The 22143-nt window shown below is 37.5% G+C and overlaps 2 protein-coding genes across 2 annotated transcripts in view; both read left to right on the top strand.

Annotated features, from left to right (window-relative positions):
• The window catches only part of tnr (tenascin R (restrictin, janusin)), a 73563-nt gene extending 66424 nt beyond the window's left edge, over positions 1-7139 (top strand). The window contains exons 27-29 of the mRNA XM_062429255.1: positions 3591-3752; positions 4563-4726; positions 7020-7139. Coding sequence (XP_062285239.1) covers positions 3591-3752; positions 4563-4726; positions 7020-7139 — 446 coding nt within the window. The remainder of the gene's footprint in view (positions 1-3590; positions 3753-4562; positions 4727-7019) is intronic.
• Positions 1-22143, top strand: part of eif2b3 (eukaryotic translation initiation factor 2B, subunit 3 gamma) — a 449880-nt gene that overhangs the window by 212936 nt on the left and 214801 nt on the right. The gene's annotated exons all lie outside the window — the stretch shown is intronic.

Genomic DNA, 22143 nt, shown 5'->3' with positions numbered 1-22143 from the left:
TCCAAAAGCATAGGTGTTACAAAAAACATTAAAGGGGACATATAATGCTAATTTCCAACTCTATAGTTTTATTTAGGGATTCATTATTGTAGCTTTGCATGATCCACAGTTCAAAAACTCCTCTTTTTATCTGATACTGATGCTTTATGCAGCTCCTCAGTTTAGCCTCTGTATTTTAACAGACATGTTTAGCTCCTGCCATTTAAGGCCCCCTTCCTGATGAGTGCACTTTGCTATGAATGGCCAGCTTCAGGGAGCCTAGTGAGGGGCAGCCATGTTAAGTTACTGCTGATGCAAACCCAACATTTCCTGTTGTGGCTGCACCATATTAAAAGCTTTTAAATGACTAAATAATAGGTGACTTTTATTGTTAAGAATTGAGTGTGAGTGTTCCTCACTGAATTAGTGGCACTTCATTTGCTGCATTAAAAACGGTTGTACACAACAGCATATGGACATATTTTTAGCTAGCATTTCACAGTGGATCAGCACCATGTAATGGAAAAACACGTGTAACAGCGTGCCAGCTCGACTCGAGTCATGGCTCAGCATGACTACCCCCCAAGCAAAGGAAAGTTGCCATAATGTTAGTAGAGCGGAGCAGTGAACTTGTGCGCTGTGTGTAGGGCAGATGACCATGTAAAGGATCATGAGTTGATGTCAGCTCAAGCTGAAAGCAGGAAAAAACGTTAAAAAATTGAGCATTCAGAGCAGTCTAAAGCCAATGCTTTTTGCTCACAGCGATATTTGAAAGACCTATTGGAGCATCATTTCATTAAGTGTCCTGTCTGAACATGGCACAGGAATATTATTTTGTGTGTCGTTGAAAATAGGTGAAGTAGTACCACCATTTGTTATAGCTGGTTTCTAGCAGAATTGATACAAAGACAAAAGCTTCACTGGTGCTGCCTCTCATTTGGAGTAGGAAAAGGAAGGTCATGAAGAAAAGGTTGTGTGACACAGCTTGTATAATAGCTTTCTCAATTTTGGATCTCTCCATTCCCTCAAAGGTCAGAGCTGTCAAGCTGGTTTGAAATGGTAAGTTTTTAGCCATAGGTAACTACCCGATAATCATAGCCAAGAGAATCAATGGCAGAATGAAAGTTTCTGATGTTAGAGAAAATTCCTGCAAACATGTCATTAATTTGAGCTTCCCTATCAATATAAAATGCTACCTGGTTTTTCTTGCAGTGGGCTTAACAGCCGATTAGTCTGTCAAGGTTAACAAAAGTTAAAATCTACACGAGAACCTCAATGGAAATTTATTTTTTGTGAAATCAATACGTGAATTGATTTAAGTCTGAAATACCACTTTTATACTATAAATAGTGGTGTGACCAAAATTTATAAATGGAAAATGTTTAGCACAGAAGTTCTAAAAATAAAATACGGTGTTGTTCATTGACAAGTATGTTGGTGTTCTTATGTTACTACTAAATACCCTAAACAATCAGAAGTAGTTACTGCTTTTTTAAACAGTTGTATATCGGTTGATGATACACCTTTCACATCAAGTGGCTATACACCATATTTCTGTTATGTCCTGTGTTGCAGTTATATTTGCTGTATCTTTTAACTGTTTACAATGTATGAAGTGTCCTTAAATTCTGTCATCTTTACATAAAAATGAAATGCTATCATCATACGGATGGTCACAGCAGTTCTAAAGTATTCAACCTTCCCTCTTCTTTCTGCAGATTAGGTCACTACTGTAGCCCTGGATAGCCATTACAGCAAACATTTAGCTAATTACCACCTCTACACACAGAACAGTAATATATTGGACAATGCTGAACCATAAACATCTATATTAAATCCACTCAAACTGAAAAGAAGAGACACTTAACTAGCCAGCAGTAAAGAATATGGAAATTAAGGGTTCATTATTATCTGTTACAGTTTTAAAATGGCCGTTTTTATTGCGGCTCTAGGGCAATCTATTCTCCCTACTCACTGACCTCAGCCTGTTACATGCGGAACACAATGTCAGTTTGATGCTTTAATAACACAGAGAAACCATGGTGGCCATGTACGATATATGATCATTATCCCATTATCTCCTCTCTTTCCTTTTTTAATTCCCCATCCTAGTTTTTGTGTGAGAGAAAGGCTGGTAATAAAATGTGACGAGATGATAATATTGGTAGTATAATAGGGCAGGAGTGCAGTGGTGTGTCAAACTGCATTTTTAATCGCTGCAGTTTGGAGTAGAGCAGTCTGAACCCATAAAACTGTTAAAGGAAAAACAGTAAAAAAAAATATGGGGGCTAGATTAATTGCAGATATACAGTGATATTATACAATTGAAATTAGAGATGACTTAGTGTTTAACACAATTTTATTACAACAATTGCTGTTCCCTTGTTAACCTAAGTGTCTTTGGGGTGTAACATAGATTTTATCTTCTTTCCATTGACATATTACAGCAAACTTAGTTTCCCTGCTCTCAAGGATCTCTACTTCCTACTCCTTATCAGCGAAGGCTTCAGGATTATTATTTTTTTCTTAAGATTTTCTCTGGGTTCAGGAAAAGTGCACATGCAATGCTTCTGGTGGAGGTTAAGCAGGAAAGGAGGCTTTTTCCAAATGGGTGCTTGTTGTAATCTGATAGTGAAGGCAGTTCCAATCTTTCAGGTTGGTGTGGGGTCTTATCGCCTGTCAGGGTTCAAACGAGCCTGGTATCTGCTACCTTGGAGATAGAGAGCATAGACGAATATCTCAGAAAGTTGCGGTGTGGCATTTGCAACGGTGGAATGGGGGGGGGGTTGTGACAGTGTCCACCACTCTCAACACTGTCAATCATCCACACACATATGACCAGTTGACAACAGTGTCTGACATTGTGCTTATCAGAATTCAAACCTTTAACCTGCAAAGCTTTAGGTAGGAACAAACTGCATTTCACAGAAAGAAAATCTGGTGAGGGTGGTGAAATGTCACTAAGTGATACAATTTTTATACTTTATTTACCCAATATTGTAATTCAGTATCTCCGTGTTGTTATTTCACCATTGTTATTTCTGTCTACTCTGTACACACAACTCTGTCACATTTTTCCACCTTGGAAGAGGCATCCCTCTTTTGTTACTCTTCTTATACTTTATATTGTGTACCTTAAAGGTACGTTATGTAAAGTTACCCTTTGTAGTTTCTGACCAGAATGCATTGTTCATCCTTGAGCCATAGCACCAATAGTCAAAAACTCCTCAAAGTATCTTTAAAAGCTAATCACAGTACATATCAAAGATGGGATTTCATCAGATTAGCTTCTGCTTTGGCTGTATGATTTAAATTATGCACTGTGTTAGTTTTTCTATGTCTTGGAATTGTTTGAATGTACATTGTCATTGGCTTGCATCCAGAATTGATAGAAATCCAATCAAAATATGATCATGATGACTTCCATATCAGTGTGAGTGTATTGACTTGACACTATTGTGATTAAAAACCTGATCTTTCTTCAGTGATAAAATGAGTGAGTGCTGGTGTAATTGGAAGATAAAACTTAAGTTCAGGCTGTGTCAAGATGTAGTTAGTCTCTCGGGAATCAGAAATACAATGTGATGTGTGTGGGGTTTTTTTCTCCACAGGTCTAGACAACATCCAGAGGATTTCTGCTCAGGGCCGTTATGAGCTGAGGATTGACATGAAGGACGGACAGGAGTCAGTTTACGCCAATTATGATAAATTCTCTATTGGAGATGCTAAAAACCTCTACAAGCTCAGGATAGGGGAGTACAATGGCACCGCTGGTATGTGCCTGGATACATTAGAAATGTTTTTAATCCATACATTAATAAACTCATTGAATTATATGTTCTTTACTTTTCTCTGTGGATGAAAGTCTGATTAACCATGGCCACTAAGGACGCCAACACTGAAAGCCTTTTGCTGCTATACTATATATATGTATATGTGTGTGTGTGTGTGTGTGTGTGTGTGTGTGTGTGTGTGTGTATATACACAGACAAAGATAGATATATATGGAGAGTGAGATATATAGAGAGAGAGATAGATAGATAGATAGATAGATAGATAGATAGATAGATAGATAGATAGATAGATAGATAGATAGATAGATAGATAGATAGATAGATAGATAGACATATACTGTATACTGTAATGAGGCTAAATGTGTGCTTTCCCCAACCTTCAAGTGAAAATACCTTCCCATTTCTCATCTGCCATCTGCCATTTTTCCTCCTGCCTCATTTCCCCTCCATCTTTTCTTCTCCCTGATGTCTGAAATCTGTTTCAGCACTATTCCACATTTCCACTTTTGTCCTCTCTCTCATGCCTCTCTCTCCGTCTGTCAACATGACCATATGCCAGAATTACCTGTCATCCCCTCATGTTTATAATTATAATCCTCTCTGCCTAAATAAATTCAGAGAGCCTGCAGCAGGACTTTTCTCCTCCCCCTCCCTCTATATTTCACCATCTTCCTCCTGCCTGCCTGGTCGTTTACGCCCCCCTCATCATGCTATTATTCACTGCGTCCATATGACAGTATTACTTGATACCAGCTGATGTTTAATATTTTCTCTGTCCTCTGATCCCAGGTGACTCTCTGAGCTACCACCAGGGCCGGCCCTTCTCTACAAAAGACAGAGACAATGACATCGCTGTCACTAACTGTGCCTTGTCCTACAAAGGTGCCTGGTGGTACAAGAACTGCCACCGGGCCAACCTCAACGGCAAATACGGCGAGTCCAGACACAGTCAGGTCAGTCACCTGGGTAATAAAAGTATTGAGGAGTGAATGTGCATAACTAATAGAGTTTAATTTGTTCAGGTGGTGAGATGTCATTCTTTGAGATTTCGGCTCCTTCCACAAAACAGTGAATGTGAACTAATCCACTGGTGCTCTCAGGATTAAAACATCCATTATTAGTCTCCATTATCCATTATAAAAATTTAACTGCATTATGTTTTTAAGGAATAGTGTCTGTCTTTTTCAATAGTTTTCACTTGAGCTATCACTTTGTTAGAAAGTAGTTCCAATGAAGACTGTTGACAGCAGTTTTAATGGCTTATCCCTAATAACGGGGATTTCTGTAGAGAGAGGTCAGTGTGGAATTTTTAAAATATACTTTTCAAAGCTTTGAGATCTTAAGAAAATTCCATTTACCTCCATTGTTTTGGGCTGCTGGCAGAAATGTTAGAGTCAGATTTCTCAAAACCTGGACAAACACGCTATCTGCGTGGTTAGATAAAACCAGAAATAAATGAGGAAATGTGCTTTTATGTAGTTGAATCGAGTCATTTAAAAAAAGACATTTTGGCAACCACAAAAACCAGCCTAATTATGACAGCGCGATTAAAGGTTAAAATTTTGAATTTTTGAAGGCTAATAATTTATAAATTAAATAAAATAAATAAATTAAAACTTGCTACAGACATCCATCTTCATATACGTATCACACTGATTGGCCAGATGGAGGAGCTGTAATGAAAGGTCAAACTTTCAAGGACTTCAAATTTAATGTACCATCTGTGGAAGATGATGCAGTTTCAGAAGCATGTAGTTTATCTGAATAGTCACCAATGAGGTGAAATTATTGAAATATTTTGAAGGGAAAAGGCCAGAATTTATCCAAGACATTAAACAAGCATACACATAAAATAATAAAACCTGGTAGTCCATTCTCAAGTTCATATGGATTTGGGTTTCTTTTTCACTATGTGTAGGTAGGGAGTTTTTAGAGCTCATTTGGGATGTTGTTCCCTCTCTCAGCTTGTAATGGTTTGAGAAAAAGAATGAGGTGTTGTGTGGAGCTGTGATTAGGCTGAACTACAAAGGCTTTGGAGCATCAGTGCTTCTCTCGCTCTGCTCTGCACCTTTCTCACCATCTTTTGATGACTTGAAACGACACCAGTTGGGAGCAGAAATGGACAGGCAGAAAGACACGCAGAGAGAATTTGCCTCTTAGTGGATAACTGCAAATGGGAGAGTCCTGGTGGTGACAGAGATTAACAAGACTGGAGTGAGACTATAATTGCACTAAGTTCATTATTTTGCACTTAAGTCAGAATGCCTGCCCTGCTGCTTTGAATGCTCTTACCAATTGAAATTTCAAAAACGCTTTAGTGAAAATATATTTCCATCTTCAGTCCATCCTTTGATCAGTCTTCAGCACCATGTTGTTGCAGACATTTAAAGTGGATGTCTGACAACTTTCTCTAGATCAGTGACAGCAAATCATTAGGGCTCAAATTGTTAACGAACTCCTCGGTCCACTGGCTTCCAATTTAAAGCCCTGTCCCAGAAATGTTGGTGTAATATTCAACTCCAACCTTAAACTAGACCTCCATGTACAAAAAGGTTGTCCAATCCAAATTTTTCCCAATATCACCAAAATCAAATCATTTGTGTCTTTAGCTGAAACAAAATGCTGCAGCTCAGATTTTTGGTTACAAAAATGTGACCATGTTAAACCTGTTCTACCTTATTTACATTGGCTACAGGCACCTCCTTATATTTTTGAGCTGCTTTCCCCTTATGACCAAAGACCCTGCCTAAGATCCTCTGGCAAAGCTCTGTTATCGTTTTAAAGTCATGGCTAAAAACTAAAGGTGACTGTGAATTTGCTGTCATTAGAACAGACTTTGGAACAATTTGCGTGAGGTGATCAGGCGCGCTAAATCAATGCCACCTTTAAATTACTCCTCAAAATTCACTTGTATAAAACTATTTTTAATTCTTGATTGCATTGCTTTTATTTCGTTTAGGTTTTTTTTTTTTTTTTTAACTTTTTGTCTGTTTGCTCCATTCATTTCTTTTTTCATTTACATTCATATTTTAAAAATGCCCCAGTAATACTTGATTTGTTGTTTGACATTTTTAACCCATAACTTGCATTACTTTACATGATGTTATGTTTGTATGTCACGTTTTAACCCTGTTTTTGAAAAGTGCTATTTAGATAAAATGTTCATTATGTTTTTTATTTTTTCAAATGGCCTTTCCTTGCCTAAAAAGCCCTGTTAATTCAAGCAGCCTCTGAATTGTCTTACAGGGTATTAACTGGTACCACTGGAAAGGCCACGAGTTCTCTATTCCCTTTGTGGAGATGAAGATGAGGCCGTTCAACTTCCGTAGCATCAGCAGCAAGAGGAGGCGGTCTGCCCCTGTATAAACAAACCGCCTCTGCCCTGCCCAGAGTCATAGATAAATGGAGTTCGGACAATTTTTGGTGATGATTTTCTGCTATCTGTGTGCCTCGCTGACAGTGCAAGGCTGCAAAGAAGATGGAGGTTATGACAAAAAGCTACTAATATTTTATTAATATTCATTTGTAACAATACAACACATTATTAGTATACTACCAACATTGAAAAGCTGTTATAACCATGGATTTGATCCTAAAAGCATAGCAGCAAAGCTAAAACAACGTTCGAACTCTGTTTTTCTCTGCTTCTGCCCACCCAGCTTTAGCTGTCTTTCCCTCCTGTACTTCTACCCAGATGATAGAAGACACTGTATGTAATTTATTAAATACTTTGAATGACAATGGTTCTATTTGCTGTAATTAAAAAAAGGAAAGGCAAACAAAGAAGCTTTTTTCTTCCTTTAAGTCTATGATTTGCCTTTCCCCAGGATACAAGGAAATCTGCTCAGAAATGCCCTCAAGAGTACGAGAGCTAGCGCTATTTTAACCGTTACAAAACAATAACACTTTTAACAAAAAATATACTGTATATGCCCTTAAAACCCTTAACTGTAAGATATATATATTTTTATAACTGATATTGTGACAAAAGTCCATCTATTTAATATGATTTGATGCCTTGGTTTTGAGCCTATATTACGTTCATGTAAACATAAAAACGTAATGACAAATACTGGACGCAAAACAGACACACAAGTCAAAATCAGAAGACATTCATAGAGCATTGCACTAGCAACAGCTTCATTACCATCTATTTTATTTATTTTTAATTTTTAAACTTTGTATGTGTTACACTTTTTAAAGTATTAAAGCAGAATAAAGTTAATCATCACTATTAAACTTGATTATTATTGGTAGCCACACTGAGACAGTATTTGCACTACGAGTGGGAACACAGCAAAGCTATTGTTGTTCATGTAATTCAGTTAATTCTATAGTTGTTAATGGGCATTTTTTCATTATCTGGAAATGATTTTCAAGCAAATGACAATAACTGTATAGATGCAGTTGTTGCTTGCAGAGATGGTGCTGATAGATATAACATTTAACCAAAGATTTGCATAATAAAGATTCAGCCTGCTGTTTGGAAACATGCCAGTCAGTTCTCTCACCAAAGTCACTGATGCAGCTTTTTTTCCCTGTATTAATAGATTCTCTCTTTTCAGGGAATTTTATGGTAATCATGTCGCCAGGTGTTATTTTATGTAATGTGAACACTAAATTCTATGCAAAAGAACATCAGGGTGGGCATAGTGCAGATGTCAGCCTGTCCACTGCCCCACTACCAGCTCAAAGGAACTTAGCAAAGAAAGCAGAACAGTAGGTGGAGTGAAGCCAAGTTATTCTTCTGTGCCCTTCTTTTACTCGCTTCAGTATTTAAGCTCCACGGCGAAACAACAAAATCAGCAAACATGGCAGAGAATATATTCTTTTAGTGGGGTGGGCATAATCTGCAGCATGTCCACCAAGCATTTTGTGTTCACACTGTCGCACAAAGCATTCAGTGCCAGTTAGTTGGCTGCGGTTTTTCTGGAAACTTTTTTTTCCTGCCCTTCTCTGTGGGAAGAAAGTGATCGCTTTGGAGTTTGAAGGAAAAACATTCACACAACTGGCTAAACCTCCAATTTGGCCTCATACTATCAATAAAAACTAAATTTATTATCCAACACAATCGGCAGATCTGGATGTTACCATCGCTGCAAGCAACATTTGGTCTCAAATATTTTCAGTATTTAAAAAATACAGATGTTTTTGTTCCCCTAAGAAACAGCTGGAAATGTAATTCTTCTGTATTTCTGTAAGTCCTGTTTTCTCACTGAAAAGCAAACCAGCAAATCAGGCTTGTATCATATGACTGTATATTTTTTATTCGTGTTTTTTGTCCTTTTTAGACTTTGACACAATAGCGACTCTCCCCTCTATAAACTACTACTAATATACTCGTGTATATGTAGAGTTGAAGATAATGTGTCTTTTTGATGTGTTCCCCCTTTAAATGCAAACTCATTGAAAAGCCCTCTGGAACATCTCCAGTCTAACCTCTGTATTTCTAACCAGTGTTGTGTTAAAGGGCAGATGGAGCCTACTGCATGCTGACTAAATTGCAATCATAGTAAATAACAAATGTCATAAGAATGTGTTTTTAATTTAATTTGTGATGAGTTTGTTTGCTGATCTGGGTAAAAGTCACTTCTGAAGTGGTTTATAAAGTAGAAGATGTAGATAAGTTTCAAAAGCTGACCTTTTCCAGATCTTGTTTATGTTTAAGTGTCAAAGTCACTGTTTCAGAGTCTCTCATGAAATCCATCTCCTGTAGTGATTTACAGTAGAGTAGGGAATCCTGTATTAACCTATTTCGTTAATCACTTGGATGAAGTTTGCCTCAGTGCATATATTTGTACAAGGAACAAAGGTCATGGCTTTGCATAGAAAGAACAGAATATTATTTGTATTATGATTGATTTATCTCACGGCAAACTATAAGGTGCTCTTAAATCTGCTCTTAAAGTTTACTTTACATATTTTCAGTCACCATTCATAAATGTTAGGCTTCAGTCGGCAACTAGTGAAAAACAGTTGTTTAAATCAGTTGATTGTAGTAAAGCCTCAACCATGCCCCTCTATTTTGGGTTAATAATCAATTTAATTTCCATTTTCATTTATTTGAAAAGTTAATTTATTACTTGGGACCAACATTTACATTCATTACACCAATTATTGTAATTTAAAACTTGTCACCAACATCACTCCTTGTTCAGCACTTTCAGGTAAACAAATAGTTTAGAAATTGAGAAAATATAACTACCCCCCTTGGAAACAATGAATTTATACAGAGATGCTGAATTATTTTCTTACCTGATTACCTGTTGTTTCCTCGTAGCATCAAGAAAGATCAGTAGTTAGTTTTACTTATTAGAAAGACACTGATCAAGTCTTTTTTGGAGAGGAGGTGGATATAAGTTATAAAGGCATTCTGTTAAGTTTTCCATCATCTATAAGATATGTAATACACTATTCCATCCCTTCAATCTGCTGAATGACATCATGTTTGAAAAGAGCATCCCCTCCATAATTTAAACCTAAAACTGAATCTCAGTCACTGGAAAACACTCACAATATATCACTTTTTGTTTCCACTGAGCTTCTTACAGTACAGAAAAGCTCCTGTTCCCCTTATTTATTTCAATATTTATTTTAAGATTACTCTTTGTCTGATTGTAAAAAGTTATAGTTAAAAACGACACAATGTCCTCTATAGAATGAAGAAGAAAATGTTTTTTTTCATGGGTTTGCTTTTACAAGTTCACTAAATGATATAACCACCAGGTTTAATAAAATTAATAACGTTAAAATATAAACAACAATTTTTATATAAATAAAGTTTATTATTATTATTATTATTATTATTATTATTATTAAATGTATTATTATTATTATTATAATAATAATAATAATTATTATTATTATTATTATTATTATTATTATGTTTGGTGGTATTTGTTATTATAAGCCACAAACTGTAACTGCATTGATTTGAAATCTTGCCATGAAAATGTAAATGTTGACAAAATGTGATCTTGACTGTTGAAAAGCTCCTATATGCTGAAACAAAGGATTTATTGTTGGATAACCTTGGATATTACTGTCGAATTCAGCTCTAGTTTGACTTAAACATGTACTATATAGTTCCTTTTTTAATACATTTTCTACATATTAATAAAATATTAAAATAGTCTGATTTGGTGTCTTATGTTTACTCTTTTTGTTTTGTGTTTTTGTTGATTACAATATACATACAGTTAATATAATCTAAGATGAACTGTTTTCCACTAATCTTTAATGTCCATGGAAATCATTTTTTATGAGAAAAACCTTGATTTTCTTCATATTTGGAGTCATGTTTTCCTTAAAAGAACTTGAACTCTGGTTACTCTAACACCCTTTTCACTCCTTTGAAATAATGAAGTACCAAGAGCCGACTTGAGTTCATGCCATAAACTTTGCAAAATATCTTCACCTCTAATTGGAGGCTATTAAAAACTGAAGTAAAGCCAGCAGTAGTTATAAGAGAACAGTTAAAGGTGGACTTATAAAGGCTGGCCAGTTTGGTTTGGCTATAATTTATTCTCACACTGAGACATAGTGGCGTTACATGGACATGAAACCACATCTGATGTCTTGTAGTACATCAAGCTAAACAGTCATTCTACATTAATCTTCAAGTAGTTGAAAGACCTACCATCCAAAAGAACGTAATTGATTTTCGTGAAGGTAACATTACTAAAGATGAGGTAAGGAAATGCAATTTAGTTTAAGGCTAATCTGCTGCATGGTCTGGGCTTTTATGTATTACTGCAACTGTAATTCAACTCTTTTATCTTTTGCCTTCAATATACAGCAAGCAACAGTTACATTAAAGGAATTGTAATAAGGCTTCATTGTAACAGAGGTATATTGCAAGTATTGTACCATAAACCTAAGTTAACTAGCTAATTTGATTGAACATTTAGATTTAGACCTGACGAAGCTAAATGAAAAGTGAAAGTGATTAGCTACATTTGATCATGACAGTTTGTACCAAATTTCATGGCTGAGACATTTTATTTAAAGCCACTCTCAATCAATCAATCAATCAATCAATCTTTATTTGTATAGCGCCAAATCACAACAAAGTTATCTCAAGGCACTTTACACATAGAGCAGGTTCTAAACCGTACTCTTCAAGTTTTAATTTTAAAGAGACCCAACATCTCAACCTCATTAAAACCTCATAGTGGCACCAGATGGAAATTTAGAAAATGAAGAGTTACTTTTAACATTATTGTTGTATTAGCAACACATTTAGCCTCAGACGGTTACTGTTAACCTAGTAGTAAGAATAATGGCTACCTTGGTAAGCTGTAACCTGAATGCAGGAAAACTAACAGTCAGTTGGGGCTTCTGGAGAAGAGATAAAAGATCTGATTGGCCTCATTTTTCAGGCCAAGTTTTAACTTAAAATTGTCAAATGTTTGCTAAGAAAGTTATTCAATGGATCTATATCACTTCACAGCTAATAACCAAGTCAAAAAAAATGACTAGGCACTGTACTCAGCTAGATGTTTTCAGTTCCTCAGCTACAAAACTTATGTTTTTAATCATCTGGTCTTATTAAAAATAAGATATACTACTCATGACTGTTGTGAATATTAACTAAGTTTTGAGCATGTTCACCCACACAGAAAAAAATATGAACAACTACACACACTTTCACACACATACATGCACACACACGCATGCATTTTATTGTAACAGCTACAGATTTTATCACAATAGCAGATACTCAAAACCCCTCATTTCAGCAGTTTTAGGATTCATTGTGTAATTACTGCAAGTTTTAATTATCCATTAATTATCCATTCAAGTGTCTGGTCAGCAAAAACTAACTTGGTAAATAATTAGCCTGTGAGAAGTTTATGAATACATTAGACTTAGACACAAATAAATGAGCAACACAGCATTAAAGGTCAGAGAGATAAGCTCATGTTCAGTATTTATCAAAACAAAACACTCAACATGCACTGCTGGATCAAGCAAAATGTTCACAGCTGACTGGGGTTTTCTGTCAGTCATGTTCTTGTTTTTTGTGGAATGAAAAAAAAGGAAATAAGATGATGTTGGGTTATTTTTGATTACTCATTAATGCAGATTTTGTTGAACAGAAAATTTGTAGCCTCAAAACCTCTATACATCAGCTTACCTCTGCTTTACCCTGTCAGATGGTGGTGTTCACCACCTGCAATTTTATCATATATTCATTATTTAATATTAAGTAAGCCACAATTTCAAACTGTGCCTAATTTAGCCTCCAACCAATGACAGACTTTTATTGCTAGTGCATAAAAAACAGTTGTTCAAACTGATAAGTTATAATTATTATTGTCATTCATTGTTGATACTTAACTGCAGTATTGCTAATCAAAAGCCCAAAATCTAATTCATTTATTTTTCATCAATTGTTATTTTGGGCCCTAGTTTTGACCATAGCAGCTAAAAGCTAGTAAATGCACAATTTAGATTATTTCTGTTGAAAATTTAGGATAGGGTTTTTCAAAGTCTGAGACTGTGGACCTCCCCTCAACACTTGGACCCCCCTTACTTGCTTGTTTCGCTCAATTCCCAGCTGCCTATGATTATGTTATTTGAATCTATTTTGAGCCTAATAATGCTGTTTGACATAATTTCAGATTACACCAAATACATAGAAAAGTCTGTCTGAAGGCATTTATTTGTTTTTGACTCTGGAAAAGTGGAAAAAACTGTAAAACTCCCTCAAATATCTCTCTGAAATTAATCTCTGAACTATCTCTTTCACACACATTTAGGCTATTTCTATGTGATCTCCTTTTGATAACTAATGTAATAACTTGTGTAATATTTTTTCATTTCCATTGACTGAGCCTCCACTGAAACTCCACTGAGTCTCACCTCACACTTTGAAAACCTCTGGTTTTGGAATTGTATGTGTTTCTGTGGTGTTTGAGCATTCAGTGTGCTGTAGTGTTATCCCACCTTACAGCTGCTACCAGTTAGATCTCAGACTGCCAAAGGAACGCTACTTTGCCACAAAACCACACAGTCATATGAACCTGCCTACACAGCAAAAGAGCTGACTTCAATCTCCAAGTCCAAAATAGATGTAGTCTCATCTCGAAATAAATGAAGGGAAGTTGATTTGACCTGGTTTACACAATGTTTTATCCCACAGATTACACAAAGAGCAACTGAAACTTTTATACATTGGTTTGCATTCATTATTTCACATTAGTTTACTCATTTATTTTCTTTTATTTAACCTACATGATTATGGTACATTAGAACCACTACCCATTATCAGTTCTTGCAATAGAATAACAACATTATCATAGTTGTGTAACATTTAAGTTGTCCACAAACAGTTGTGAGTGTAACACAGTGACTGATGGAAACCTAAAGAGAGCAAAGATGTGTTATTTAAGAATAGTATTCCAAGAGCACAAGGCTGGCTCATTAATCCCAGTTTAGCGTGAATGAATCATGTTAAACATAAAAAATTCAGGGTTACAAGAACCTTTGACATTGTGTTGTCTAGAGTCCATCATGTGAAAAACGTAGCCTGACAGAATATATCACCATAATCATACTTGAATATTAGCATTAAAGTTTAGTTACAACAGCTGTTTTGGAGAAAATCATGTCAATGACACATTCTGTGGTTAGTAAAGAGCAGGACTGTTCAAATGTTAAAGCCTATTTTAGCTGTACAATTTATCAGTGTCTGTCTCTATCAGGATGTCTATTGAGCTAAGATGATTTGTTGAATCCAGTGAGGTCAGCTAAATCCCAGGATTTTGTGGTGTATTTGAGTGAAGTCTACAGAGGCTCATGGTTGTTTTTCTGCAAAATCTCAAAGTCTGCAGAAATCAACTCTGCAAAAGTGCTTGAAGTAAACTCTGATGTAAACTTACATGCCAAGTTTGACTGAGATTACAAAGCTGAAACAATTTCTCTATGATTTAAATTTAAAGATGGTCTAGACCTGCTGTATGTGTAAAGTGCCTTGAGATGACTTTTGTTGTGATTTGGAGCTATATAAATAAAGATTGACTGAGTGATTGATTGATCCAAAAAATATTAATTTGACCAGAACATTAAGTTGACCAGACAAATATCAAATAGGAGACTGTCAAACTTTAAAAATGTTTCCCCCTCTGTATTCAAGAGATCAGATATTCTTGACATATTTGAATGGATAAATGTATTGCATGGTCAAGTAAACACAGGACATCAGTTTCTGTCTTTGTGCCATTTTCTTCCTCTTATCCTCTCTCTCCCTTCCACCCACTAATGTCTCCATATCCACAGAGGCAGTGCAGTGGATGAAGCTGATGAAAAGCGGCGTTGTGAGCTGTTCCCAGTCTCCCAAGCGCTTCTAGAGTCCCTTTACATCTCACTGAACCCAGACAGTTAACAGGCCCTGGCAGGCATCTGAATAAGAGGGAGGTGCAACCCAGATCTCCCAGTTAGACTCTCTCTGTGATAGCGCTGTAAACACCAGCGCTTAATTGGGGGACCAGTCAGTGAACAGCTTGATTTTCATCGGGCATTTATTGATGCTCAAAGCTTCTTCCTGCACAGGGCCTTACAGATCACAGATATAAGGGAGGTGTGAAGATTAGAAGACCTCAGCCGAGTTGAACGGGAGGTAAGTACTGGTGTCCTGATTGAGCATCACAGTCTCTAATGGGAGAAAAATGCCTGTTATCAGAATGATCTATCTAACCATTCATTAAGGTTTTCAGCACTCTTGAACACTAGCAATTATTGAATGAATGCATGCGTGGCGACTGTGAAGTCTGAATACTGCTTAATGAGAGCAATGCCCTTCACTGCTCTATATTTTAGATTGATTTTCCCTCTAAATAAGTCCTTAGTTTCAGCAGCTTCTTAGGCTTTATTCATCCACAAACTGTACCCTTAAAGCAGGCACTAAATGCATCACATTCATGCAATTACCTCTTGAATAAGAGAGCCTGTAAATGTAGATGTGCATTGACATGGTTCAGACAGTGAGGTTATCCTAGAAAAAACTGAGACTGACAGCTGGGCTCCAAGGAATGAATTACAGATACAGTACAGTAGTTAAAGAGAAGTGCTGTTGATAATGTGTTATTGTTCAGTAATCACATTACAGTTACATTACAGTTATTTACCAAACAGCTATGTCATTGCTTGCATCAAGACATGCTTGATCTGCATAATTGGCAGATAGAAAAAAAATATGCCTTTTAATGCATGGTTGCACAACAATCGCCTGACCTCTAGTGACTTTGGCTAGAGTTTGTGCAGAAAACAGGACAAATATGACAGAGCAGTCCACAACTTTTAAGGGGTGGAGATATGCACATTTGTTTAAAGTAGGTACACAATATGACAATAATGTGACAGTAAAATGCAAACTCTGCCCAGGTGAGAAACAACCATGCACTGCTGTGAACATGACATCAAATCTCTCCAAACACCCAGCAACATGCTAAAACACACCTAAAGCAGAGATGAACATGTTTGTAGCATTGCACATAATAAAGGAAATGTTGCCTATTTCGACAGTAGAATAGCTGTCTTTCGGCAAAATGCAGATAACAGGAAATGGACGGCTGCCATCCGACAGAAAAATCTTTGCAAGATATTCTGACATTTGGACTACAGCCACAATAACAGCTTTCTATGAATGACTGCCCACTGGAATAATCCACACAAGAGAGAGGGGGGGTTGAACCAGGGACACTGCGATTCTGTGGTATGCGCAGTAACCACTCGGCTATCAAAGCGCTCCAATCCATGCAATTTCTATGATGTAAAACTGTAATTACCTGCAAAAGAATTAAAGGACGATGCCCATGCAATGTTGTTGCTAGTTAAATTGAACAGGTTCATTCAATGTGTGGACTGTCACGCAAGATCACCAAAACTGTAACAGTCAATGGGTCAAATTTTATCAAGAGGTTCAAGATTTGTGAGCCTATGGCATCAGATTTTAACGTGGAGGGGATGAAGATCAAGATGTGACATTCACATATGTTGGAGAAGTGCTTTCCACTGACCCAGAAGGAGAACCCTCCCACCACTTGAAATGTGCATCACACATTAAACCTAATTTTAAGTAGTCATGTGGACAAATTGCTGACAATGAATAACAAGTCCAAATCAGTCCTCAAAAGTGCTACTTTAAACTGACACCAGCCATTCTACCATGGCATCTGAGCTTGTTGAGGATATGTGTAAAAGTAAACTCATTCCAATTCCCGAGTTGAACACTCTCTGCCATCACTGAACAGGAATATCAATTCCTTAAGCAATACAGCACAGTCATGAAACTGCTCACTGTGGCATTGGACGTACTGGAAAGTGAGGATAACTGCTACTATGACAGTCTCCTACTGACACTGGAAATTATGATGTCCAAGGATGGGTTGCACCAAGTGGTCTTTGCTAAGCCTGGTCCTAACTGCTGAGTCAGTCTTCATTAAGACCGGTCTTTAGAATGGACTTCACGTAGGTTACACCAACCAAACTTAAGCTAGTCTTAAATATGCCCGGTCTTAGTGATGCGCTTCGACGTGAATACTCACCTGACTATGGCTATTGCCTTGCAGTGTGCATTGTGAGGATACGTTGTTAACAATCTCCCACAGTCATGCTAATATGTAGCTAATCATCATAATTTGTGGCAACATTATGGTGGTTCATGGAAAAGGCAATTTCACAGACATTAAGATATGATAATGAATAGAGCTCTACAGCCAGCACAATAAAACGCTGACAGCAAAGCATAATGGATAGTAATTTTCTCTTTCATCCTCTACTCTCTTCTGACACAATCCATGGACACATTGATCAGGACAGACCAAGGCACGAAGCAGAACTGACCAAGATATGCACCAAATTTAGGACTTTAATCCATTCATTTATTTGTTTGTTTTATCGGTAACCTTCTTTTTTAGTTGATTGAATTACCTTTATTTTTCAACTTTATTTAGCAGCATGGGTGACAATCTTGGTTTGTCATCTGACACAAACTGGAAGTCCGGTGACAGCTTGTCAATAAGTTCAAATAGATCTCTCCTACAGAAACCTCTAAATCAGCTCTTCATCGCTGTGCCCAATGGATTGCTTCTGTCCCTAATAACTCTCTCCTGTCTAAAAGCCTGCTTGTTCTTAAGTCGATAAACGAGATGCGCCTGTTGTCGTTACAATTTTGATCAATGTCAAGCCTCATTGTTTAAAGTCGTTACTATAGAAACGGCCTAAATTTTAACTTTACGCCTATTCCTGACTAGGTGTAAGTTTTACACTGGGTCTTAGCAAGAAAAAAGCTTAAGCCTAGATGGTGCAACAGGCGTACTATTAGGTTGGACATAGAACGCCAAGTTACAACTGACTTCGTTCAAGACAAGGTGTAAACCCTGTTGGTGTAACTGGCCCTAAGACACTGGCACTATGCATGGGCTCTCCAGTATGACAACAGGTCCACCTGATGCCATAGTACATGTAGTCCTATAGTGTGATTTGATAGATTTATTTTATTTTATTTTTATGATACCGCAGCTTTAGATCACAACCACTCCCTAACTTAGTGTAACACTTTCCCCCATGATGAGCAGGATGCAATGCTCAAGCAGCAGACCCCCACCTCCAGCAGCAGTAAGAATGACTTCTTTGCTTTCAATGAGGAGGATACAGCTTCCTTCAACTTCCACAGTGAAGGCAGTGAATATTTGAGGTCGGGGTCAGAGATGGAGCTCTTGAACCATTTCCCTACAATAAAGACTATATCCATGAAATTCAACACAGCAATGGCATATAGTGTGCCCATGGAGAGGCTCTCCAGCCTCTGCATGTTACTCCTTGGAGTCTGAGTGCCGACTCCAAGGAGTAACAGGTTGTATGACAAACGATTTGGGAGGCTCCACCTCATGAATTATTACCACTGCTTAAGTGATAAAAATGTCAAATAAGCTGAACTAAACTATAAAGTCATCATTTGCAGAGCAAGCAACTCGAGTGAGTTTGGTTGAGTATGTTTAGCCTCTCAAATGAAGTTCATATGCCTTTAAAGATGCTTTTTGTCCTTATAAGTCTGTCATCATCTAATGGTATTAGGAAGGCCAGTCTTATATTATTTTATTTATTAATTATTTTTTGGCAATTAGTATTTGTACTAGGCAGTGTTAGGAAGGCTAGCCCCTTTTATATTCTTTTATATATTGATATAGTTTTATTTTGAGACAGTTATGGGTCAAGGGTCCAGCGTTATTCGTACATGCAATTAAACCTTTTACTTACCATGACATTAAGCTGGTTTTCACTAACTTTGCTGTAATTTTTTGTGGTATAATTTTATTGAAGATCATAAAAGAAATATCTTTTGTATGTCCTTATGAGGACAGGGATTTGTGCTGATTTAACGTTATATTCTTAAGTGGCAATTACGTGTCAATGCATCTTAAACAATGTTGTGGAGTAAAGCAAAAGTAATGTAACGAGTAGTGTAGTAAATTACTTTCCACAGGGAATGTAAGTAAAGTAGCGCATTACTTTTAAAAACAAATTCATACTTTTTTGATTAACAACCCCAACACTTACAGAACCAAGAGCAAATGATGAAGAGAGAAATTGCAAACTCACGCAGTGTTTTAATGTGGTTGTATTTATTCTATTTAAAACTGTTTACAACCTCTTATCTCCTCTCCTCTCTTATTTGTTTAATAGTATTTCACAACAGAGAAAATGTGCTCTATGTGAATACATACGACATCTTGGTATTATTAATATTCTTGGTCTCTTTTTTGCTTTCATTTTTTTGTGGTTTCAGTCACACTTGCATTCACACTGCCATCATTTGGAGTCCACAATTGACATAATTTATCATTGTTAGCTTTTTGTTGTATTTTTTCTGACAAATGTTTAATGCAGTATTAAGAAATTCACATTACATCAATTGTACATTGGCTTATGGAATATTTGAATATCATAATTTCAAATCATACTTTAAAAAAGATACTCAAAATCCTCTCCTCTTTCCATATCCAACCCTTAGTACAGTCTGCAGTTTCTGGTCAAAATCTGTGTCCAATTTGTACTTTCTGCCTACAAGAGATGCACTGCTATTGTAAGAGCAGATTTGATGTTAATTGTCTTGTGTGTCATGGTCCGATTATGATTGGCGGGTCAGCCTATATAATGTGTAACCTTTTGGGGGCTCGTCAGGTGTTTTCCAACCGGAAGAGGGAAAAACAGTTTTTGACCGCTTCTCTGCGCTGTGCTGCGCTGCGCACGGTATGCTTCATGCGGATATGTATATGAGATAATGTATGACTTAAAAGCATAAGATGTCAAATAAATGGAATTGTTTGCATCTATACTAAAAAGCAACTGGACTCTCATTCATCCGTTATGCAAAATCAAAGCGTGTCAATAAGTTTCCTGTTGAAATGCCTCAGTGGCTTAAAGCATTGGCTTAGCTTCTACAATTAAAGTCAAAAAACTGTCTGAAAGATTGACAACAGTTGCTGGAGCGGCAAGTTGGACTTTTGTTCCCGTGTTGGTGTTAAACGCGAAGAAAAGGTTGGAAATTGGTCCTTTGTTGCGTTTGGTGGTGGACACGAGGAACAGAGAGCCATGGTACAGGCCTTGGGGGACGATCGGCGCATCAGCTGAGCGTCAGCTGCTCACCTGCCGACTGGAAACGCCGGTGAGGACGGAGGATCGCTAGGAGGAGCGAGTGAGGAGACGCCGGTCGGGAGGAGAGAGCCACGAGGAGGACGCGCGTCAGCTGCTCACCTGCCGACTGGACACGCCGGTGAGGAGACCCAACTCGAGGAGGATCGGGCGAGGAGACGCCGGTGATAACGCCGAAGAACTTCTCACGGCCACAGTCTTCAGCCATAGGTAAGGTAGCGCTACCATTGATAAGAGATGGCCATCTAATCTAAAAGTGTGCACACGTATTGGCGTAATCCCAATGCATTGGTTGCTGAAGTGAAAAAAACATTTGACTGAGTTTGATTGACATGTTGTGGACTGTCGGACTTTAAATGGAGGACTTGGGGACTAATGTGGACACATCGTCGGATGTCCATGCGCCAGTTGCTGCCGGGAAACCGGACTCTGTGGCCGGCGGCGGTAGCGACACACGGAAAAGCCAACGAATGGTCAAACTTTCCGTTAAAGGACTCGCAGACAAGATCGACCGACTACAAACTGTTCGAAAGGTTAAACTAAACAAAGCAAGTGCTTTATGGAAATCAATACAAGAGTCTATGCAAAGAATTAAAATGTCTGAGGTAAAAGGTTCTCTACATGGGTTTATTGAACTGTGTGATGAAATAAGATGTATGCATGATTCTGTGATGATTGTGTTGCCACAGGAGGAACAGGAAAGGCATGAAACATGGTTCAAGGCTAAAATGATGTTCAATGATGAATTTATTGATGAAGTTGAAATGTGGGTGAAATCAAATGAAAATCAAGTGTCTGAAATTGAGAATAATGGTGATAAAGGTGTTGAACATGATGGTATAAATCCAAATGACAGTGTTTCTAATGTGGGTAAAAATTCAGTTTCACAAGCCACAGGTCAAGCACTGCTTCCTCTGTAAAAATAAAAGCAACAGCACAAAAGGCTGCAATCATGGCTCGAATGGCAGCCATAAAGGAACGACATGCACTGGAGGAACAAGAGCAAAAAATAAAAAGGAAAAAGGAACAGCTCGAATTGGAGACAGAACTTGCTGCATCTGATGCTATGTTGGCAGCTTTACAAGCTATGGATGGACAAAGGCTCTCTCAGGCAACAGATGGTATGAACTCTTATTTTGAAAGGGAAAAAAGGAAACTGGCACCACAAACACTCGACCCATTTGCCAAGGAGTATGAGCCTGCAGCCTGTGAAACACAAAAGCAAGTGGATTGGTCAATGCAACAAAATCAAAGGCACTCAATAGATATGCAAACAAAACACAATAAAAAAATGTCATCTGTGGAAACATCACAAAGGTTGCGGCATGATCAAACAGCTGCTTGGGTGACACAAAACGGACAACACTTGAATCATGGACAAAATGATCAGACTCCACTTGGTGATATTGTGAGTATTATGTGCAAACAAAATGAAATCACAGCCTCTTTGGTGAACCAACAACGCCTGCTCTCTGCCCCACCACGTGACATACTTGCCTTTGAGGGAGATCCATTCAATACAAAGCCTTCATAAAATCATTTGAACAAGGTGTGGAGGACAAAGCAAGTAAGGCTGACTGCTTGTATTACCTGGAACAGTTCACCAGAGGGCAACCTAGGGAACTAGTGCAAAGTTGTCAACACATGGATCCTGAACGTGGATTCATTGTGGCTAAAGCTCTACTTCAGGAACATTTTGATAATGAGTATG

Source organism: Scomber scombrus, chromosome 11 (genome assembly GCF_963691925.1).
Source record: "Scomber scombrus chromosome 11, fScoSco1.1, whole genome shotgun sequence".
NCBI classification, from domain to species: Eukaryota; Metazoa; Chordata; class Actinopteri; order Scombriformes; family Scombridae; genus Scomber; species Scomber scombrus.
The sequence above is the reverse complement of the archived record's forward strand: the minus strand, read 5'-3'. Positions and strand labels throughout refer to the sequence as shown.